Source organism: Podarcis gaigeae, assembly GCF_964106915.1.
Source record: "Podarcis gaigeae genome assembly, chromosome: 5".
NCBI lineage: Eukaryota > Metazoa > Chordata > Lepidosauria > Squamata > Lacertidae > Podarcis > Podarcis gaigeae.
In genome coordinates, this window is record NC_139681.1 from 3,240,885 (window position 1) to 3,248,650 (window position 7,766).

The 7,766-nt window shown below is 43.3% G+C and overlaps 1 protein-coding gene across 2 annotated transcripts in view; it reads left to right on the forward strand.

Moving 5' to 3' along the window:
• KIAA0930 overlaps window positions 1-6,806 on the forward strand; it is a 56,151-nt gene extending 49,345 nt beyond the window's left edge. The window contains exons 7-10 of one of the 2 annotated variants that reach the window (XM_083738858.1): window positions 2,126-2,320; window positions 2,891-3,053; window positions 4,174-4,329; window positions 6,260-6,806. In XM_083738858.1, the coding sequence (XP_083594984.1) occupies window positions 2,126-2,320; window positions 2,891-3,053; window positions 4,174-4,329; window positions 6,260-6,300 (555 nt within the window). In that variant the 3' untranslated portion in view covers window positions 6,301-6,806. The remainder of the gene's footprint in view (window positions 1-2,125; window positions 2,321-2,890; window positions 3,054-4,173; window positions 4,330-6,259) is intronic. The other variant, XM_083738859.1, reaches the window with a different exon arrangement.
• The last annotated feature ends 960 nt before the right edge of the window (window positions 6,807-7,766 follow it).

Consider the following 7,766-nt stretch of genomic DNA (forward strand, 5'->3'; position numbering starts at 1 on the left):
AGAAATATGGAAAACTATAGGAAAATAAAATAATGGAGATTGATTTGGACTGATAATGAAAAGTGTGACACATGATTAAAGCATTTAGGATCCACGATGGGGTGATGGGAAGTCATTATAGAAATTGTGTATAAGGAAAGAAACTAAGCATGTGGGAATATGTATTTTTCTTTTTCTGAATGTGTGCTTTTTTGAATTCAAAAAAGCATTTAAAAAAAGACAATGGGGTGAGAGCCCTTTTGGTGATGGTCACCTGCCTAGCTAGGTTGATAGCTCACAGGTGACTGCACTAGGTATTCCTGCATTTGCTCATTTATGCCTAAAGTGACTATTGGGAAGTGGGGTGCCTGTTTTCTACAACAACATGAGGGATAAGTCTACCCTGGTCCCTTCCTCACTTTACCTTGTCGTGCTGCATTGCTACAACCCACTGGGAGAAAAGTGCTTATGTGGTCAGGGAGCAGGGAGGGTTCACTCCCAGTTTACTCCTAAACCTCTGACTCTTTGAAGGTAAAGCCAGAATTTCTTAAGGAGCTATAAACTGTTACTAGGAGAAGCAAAATACACTTGAGTTCTCTGGAAATGTGAAAGGTGTTTGGGTGTAGAAAACTCTCAGTCCAAATGCAGACTGTTGTACCAGCTTCATGCAAAAATGTTCTGTGCATTTCAAGAACTTTCTAGTTTATCTTCTGTTTTTAGCCATGTGCCTAAATGGTTGTGTATAAACAAACCAGACTGCCTGGAGAATTCCCTAGGCTGCCACAGATAAAGACCTCACACCAGTTGTCACCCACCTAATATCTGAAGGTGGAAGCTCTTGGAGCAAGATCACCAAAGACGACCTTTAATAAACAAACAGCTTTGTATGAAAGAAGGAAGTCCTTTTGATACAGTGCTGCCCCTTTTTCCCCCCTTGTTAATAGTTTGGTAGCTAAAATCAGCACTTCAGTTTGTATCCAAGACATACTGTATTTTTCGCCCTATAGGACGCACTTTTTCCCCTCCAAAAATGAAGGGGAAATCTGTGTGCATCCTATGGGGCGAATGCAGGCTTTCGCTGAAGCCTGGAGAGTGAGAGGGGTCGGTGCGCACCGACCCCTCTCGCACTCCAGGCTTCAGGAAGCTATCCGCAAGTCTTGGGAGCCTGGCGGGAGTTCCCGTGGGTTTGCAAGGCTTGCAGGCAGCAGCCTGCAGCCCAGAGCACGGAGCGCCCTCCGGAGGACGCCCCGTGCTTTTCGCAGGTGTCCGCAAGCCTTGCGCCCCCGGCGGGAGTTACCACCGGGCTCGCAAGGCTTGCGGATAGCAGCCTGTTCTGGGGGCTGGGGTCAGGGGAAGCTCGGGCTTCCCCCGCCCCAGCCCCGCGGTTGGGGGAAAATAAATTTTTTTTATTCATCCCCCCCCCCAAAAAAAACCCGAGGTGCATCCGATGGGCTAGTGTGTCCTATAGGGCGAAAAATACGGTAAGTGGAAGCCAGTTAAAATTTTCTAGTGCAGACAAAATATGCTCAGATACGCAAGTTCTGGTCTACAACCTGGTTGCTGCATTCTGAGCCAGCTGAAGTTTCCAAATGTTTTCAAGGGTTCGCCCACATTCAGTTACAGTTATTGAAACTGAACATGGCCAGAGCATGGATAAGACTGAAAAGGGCGTCTCTGCCCATAGAAGGCTGCAGTAGTGGAAAGGGCTTCACAAATATAAAACAATAGTAAATGCAGACTTTAGAAACAGCAGACACAATAAAATGATCAAAATATAGATAAAAAAATTTTTAGGCAAATGTAGATAATAAAAATACTTGTTTAGGTAAACAGAACTCTCTTTAGCAGGTGTCAGTAAGAGTATGATTGTCCTTGCCAAATATTAATAGGCAGGAAGTTCCAGAGAAGAGGAGCTGCCACACTAAAAGGTGAAGTTCTTAAAAGCACGGAATGGACATTAAAGGACAGTTTTAGAAGTGCCAGTTCCACAGAAACAAATCTGGCTTTTCCACAGATCTAAATTATTATTAACCCCTGAGATAACAGAATGCCTCAATCTGGCACCTGAATGACAGCAAGGCAGGCATCAAGCTTCCCTGGGCTGGGAGTCCCATAACCAGTCTTACATTTTTACTGTTCATTCTAGGTAAGCGTTGCAGCAAAAATGGCACAAAGGATGTCCTTTGGCTTTTACAAATACAATAATATGGAATTTGTGCGAATGAAAGGGCCACAAGGAAAAGGACACGCAGAAATGGCCGTGAGTCGCGTTTCAACTGGTGACACGTCTCCCTATGGGACAGAGGAAGATTCAAACCCAGGTTCACCTCTACATGAGAGAGTGAGTTAAGTTCTCCAATCTTGGACTCTGAAGAACTCCGTTTGTTGAGGAGCCAGAAGTGTATCTTTGCTGTTCAAATCTACCTCTGTTGGGCAGGATGTCTGCGTCAAATAAAAACCAAAACAGTAGAAAGAATTCATCTTGCATCTTTGGAAACCAGTTTGACTCTAAAGTGAAACTGTCAGAAAACCTTTAAATATCTCCTTCTCTGTTAAAGTTAGAGGATCTAAGTAAAATTGCCTTTGAAGTCCAGGTATGTCTTCTATATTGCCAGTTGGCAATCACTGTATTAAAATACTGGATATTTTGCATTAAAAGGTCAGCTGCCCCTAAATGGTCACTGTACATAAATGGTGGTTTGTTCAGTAGCCAGAAGAATGCATTTTCAAAACAGTGTTCAGGAAGCAGTTTTTATTCCACCAGACTGCAATTCAGTCTGATGAATTCAGAGCAGAGCAGATAACCATTGAATGAGGTTCAAAATAAAATACAATGTCAATCAAAACATAGAGCAGTCAATATTATCTCATAACCTTCCTTCCCAATTTACTTCTGATTTTCTTCTTTCAGGTCACTTCATTCAGCACACCTCCAACTCCGGAACGTAACAACCGCCCTTCTTTCTTCTCCCCATCCCTCAAAAGGAAAGTGCCGCGGAATCGAATTGCTGAAATGAAGAAATCCCATTCTGCCAATGACAGCGAAGAGTTCTTTAGGGATGATGATAGTGGAGGTGAGAGAAGAGTGATCTGGAGGCATGGCTGGGCTCAAGGGATGGCTGCTGCTGGTGTTCGCTGAGGTCACTAAATCAGGCTTGGATTGGGACACACAAAAATGAGAAAAGATGATCCCAGTGAGAACTAGAGTTCATGCCTTTGCAAACTAAACTTAGATGTATTTGCTTATTATCATCACTTTGACCCATGGAACCTCCTAGTGGACCCGATTGTTGTATTCACAACTGTGGAAAACACTACATTGTGGTGGGAGGTTATCTTGTGAGATTAGCAGGACTGGACAATAAATCTGCCTGAGGTTGCAGATCACATGCAGGATAATGAGGTGACATTACCGTTTCATATTGAAGGCGGTGGAAATTGCGTTTTTGAATGTTCCCTTACTTAAAAAGCTCTTTGCAAGTGGAAAACTAGCCCAGTGGGGGAGGGCAAGACTAGAACCTTTTCTGCCAGGTGTTGCTCGTTTTCTACTTGCAGGGAGCTTTTTAAGTGAGGGAACCTTCAGAAATGGCTTCCCACCTCCAAAATGCAAAATGTGTTGGTACAACTTACCATTGCATAATTCTATCAACTCATTTTCTGTTGTGTTTGTAGGTCAGGTCTAAGGTGATGCAGAACAAGCTATTCTGTGTAGTGGGAAGGACTTTTAACTGGCTTAGGATCTTGAGGAAGATGGACTTGCTTAGAAAGATATTTGCCATCCTTCATTCCTGATGATGGCATTGTAAATAAATCAGTGATAAAGGACATGCATTTAATTCAGAAAAGGTTCCACATTCTGCTCATGATGTCCCCAGCAACCGAATCACAGGGAACCGAGCAGGTAACTTCAAGAGTTTCTAAGTCAGAGAAGGTAGTATTGAGTTGAATAATGGGCTGATTTGTATATAAAACACACACAGCTCTTAGCTCTCACTGCTGACTGGAACCTCTCCTGTTCAGAGGGCAGGATGCCTGTGATTGCTGAGTGCATGGCTGTGATATTCACCCCTTGCCTTGTGAGTCTTGGCTCATGGGGTGCTGCCCTTGAAGGGCCTTGGAGTCTGTTTGCTGGACAATGGTCTTGGGGTCAGTAATGTTTTGCTTACTTCCTGCAGCCTTGTTGTGTCTTGGCAGATCTGCACAACGCAACAAACCTACGCTCGCGGTCTTTGTCTGGAACGGGAAGATCTCTGGTGGGCTCATGGCTGAAGCTAAACAGAACAGATGAAAACTTCCTTCTCTATGCACATCTAACCTATGTCACATTGCCATTGCATCGGATCTTAACAGGTGAGAAAAGCCTCATCCACGTTTCAGAACGAGACAACCCTGACGTTCACCAGCAGCTTCTCCTGCACGTGCCTTGCTGAAATGAGTGGCAGGTATGGAGGAACGTCTCCCATTCTGCATATGGGCGCTTGTGCAGGAGACATTCCCAGTGGAGTGTGCCCCTTCTGTCCAAGTGACAGTTATCTCAAAAGCATGAATTAACTCTAAAAGGGAGCACAGCTGGGTAAGTTTTCAATAATGTACCGATGTGAAGACACCCCAAACAATTGGAGCTGCTGATCTGTCTGGCAAGTGGTGAAGAGAATTCAATCATTATCTATTAAGTTCTGAAGTGAGCTTCTTCTTCTGTTCCTTCCGGCACCTCCAGGAGAGTTTGAGCAGCCCTGGGACCACATAGGAGAGCCTGTGCTACAGCTTGTCACAGCAGTATTAACCCACATTCATGGAATTAGGGACATTGGCATTGGATCCGTACTGAGCTAGTTGCACTTCAATCCTGTAGAAATCAGTGTGAAAATTTAGTTATAATTCAAATTCCATTGCCCTTCAGTGCAATTAATTTAGGGTTGCATCCAATGCAGTAGAGTTCCACTCTTGCAATAGAGGTTCCTTTTCCTCTCTCTCCTGCACAAACCTCAAAACCTGCTTCGGTCTTTGGAGGATCATCCAACCCTTCCGAGCAGAATCTGAAGTTGTGCAGGGGAGAGAAGTCTCATTGTGCAAGCAGCACAGCAGGGCTGGATACAGCCCACAGCCAGCATCCAACTCACAATGTCTCTTGTTTTGATAGTTCAAAGCAATGCCCCATTTTCAACCTCTGCCAACAGCCATTGTGCTTTGGATGATTGTGTCTACAAGGTTTTAGCTGCAGCAGCAGCAGACCTTCATTTCAAGAAAGAAAGGTACATTTCCCCCATTAGACTCACCACCCTTGATAGTCAGGGTGTCTTTGAATGTTTGTGTGTGCGTTTCAAATTTCAGCTTTTGTGACAGTGTGGAAGCACTAACCATTTTGGGGTATGTTTTGTCTACCCCCCAATTTCAGCCAAAAGGAAATAATGTTCCCCTCCTAGTTGTTTTTTTTAAACACTAAGCCAATGTTGAGTACATGTGGTCTAAAATGTGAGGGTTCTAGCTTACCGTATTTTTCGCTCCATAAGACACACCTGACCATAAAACGCAACTAGTTTTTAGAGGAGGAAAACAAGAAAAGAAATATATTCTGAACGAAACAGTGGATGTATGATTTTTGTGGTTCATGCTGTGGTCTGTGATCTGATGGTGAATTTGGGGTGACCCAATGCAAAAATCCTGAGGATCCATGGGCTTTTACCTCCCCCCTCCCAGGCAGCCTCCTTTATCACTAGCGTCCCTTATCTATCTCCCGACCCCACCAAACAGCTGCTTCCTTTCAACACTCCCTTCCCTCTTGTTTGCCTTATTGTCTTTTTCTTAGCTGGAGTAGTTTTTTGCTCCTCCTTTTCTTCTACTTTCTCTCTTTATTGCTTTAGTCTTCCTGTTTCCCTGCTTTGCAAGTTTGCTGTCTTTACCTCCCCTCACCCAGGCAGCCTCCTTTATCTCTAGCGTCCCTTATATCTCTCCCCGATTGGCAAACAACCAGTGGCTTTGTTTCAACACCCACTTCCCTCTTTCAAAAAAAAGAAGCAGCATGATCTGCTTTTTGCCCCTGGGCAATTCGGCTCCAGGGACCACGCACATACTCCATAAGACGCACAGACATTTCCCCTTACTTTTTAGGAAGAAAAAAGTGTGTCTTATGGAGCGAAAAATACGGTATGTGGAAGCACCCCAACGATTTCAAGATCTCTGCAAATGAGGCCCAAGCATCTTCACTCATTGAGATATTATAGCCAAAGAACTGTGGCCCGGAATCCTCACCACGATCCTGTCATCTTTCTTGTTTGCTTAGATATTCTGGAGGTGCGGCAGAAACCGATTCTGATGACATAGCAGAGAGCTGGGCACTGCCTTGGGAGCCATGCAGCCAAGTGCCTAAAAACAACAACTACAGTGCTCTTCTGTCACAGCAGCACCACCTAGCGTCAGAAACTTAACATAACACTGAAAAAAGGGATGTTTTGGGAATTACCAGCCAGCCATTCAAAAAGTGCCTCTTCCTCCCTCCCTCTGCTATACATAATATATACTCCCTTAAAAAAAAACAACGAAAAAAGACTACATCTCTTTATAGTTATGACTGGCAGAAATAACTTGACCAATAAAGAAGACAAAGGGGGAAATAAAGAACAAAAAGAATCCCCAACAACACAAAAGTTGGGGCTGTGTTTAAAACTATGCTTTATGAACCATTTGTTACAGTGTTTACTTCATAACTGAAAACCAACCAACCTGTACAGAATGTATTAACCTTTATATATTTCGAGAGAAATGTCCATAGGATTTCATACTGATGTACCAATGAACTTCAATGAACTTCTGAGAGATGGTTGAGAACACTCCTTTGTTGCATCATAAAACAACTTTGTGTATGTGTTTTAAAGTTGATAGGGTAGCAGAATAGTATAAGAGCAAAGGGAAGTTAGGGACTTAGATGGAGCAGACCAAATGGAACTTGAAGTCTTGGTCTTTACCCTTCCCATGAGTGATATAGTTTTAAGGCTCACGTAGCAAAAACTGATTCCGCAATGACATCTTCACCTACCAAAGATCAGCGAAAAGTACAGCCAAAAAGGCTTGAAAGAGTGAGCTCAACACTTTGAAGAAATGTGCTAAATGTGATTTGGTTTCATTATGGCTATTACTTCTAGGAGTAAACCTGTCTCTAGTAGCATAGAATGTCTGCATATGAGAAGCAGGAGACACAAAGTTAAAGACACTAGTACCAAAAAACGCAGCAGACCTCAGCCAGTTACCACACCATTGGAAATTAAAACTAATTGAAGTGGGCTACTAGAAATCTTTTATACATCAAACTTTTCATTAGTACTATATAATGAAACTCGTTTTCCTGGATCTTGCTTCTGCTAATTCTGTGATTCGCTGTGCTTTGGTATACAGAAGCCTAATTATTTAAAATTCTCTAGAACACTACTGTGACATTTTGTAAAAAAGAAAGAAAAGGGAAATCCTGGCAAGGGCAGAGAGTTGGTATTTGTGGGGTGCTAATTGCAGAACCAAGTAGGTTGCAGTTGTAGCAGAGGATGCATAAGACGCTTACCTATTTGCTTATAGCAAAAGTTTCGCTGCTCTACAAACATAGGTACTGTTCTGAGGTGAGTTCTTTAAAAAGGTTCTTAAACTTGAATTCAGAAGATCTGCCCATGAAGACCATCTGTTGGTTGGTGCTTGTCTTGTCATAAATATCCTCTCTCCCACCCACCCCCATTTCTCAATCCCCAAATAAGTTTTGCATTTGAAGTGTTTGTGGAGCAGCATGACCACGCCCATGTCTGCTA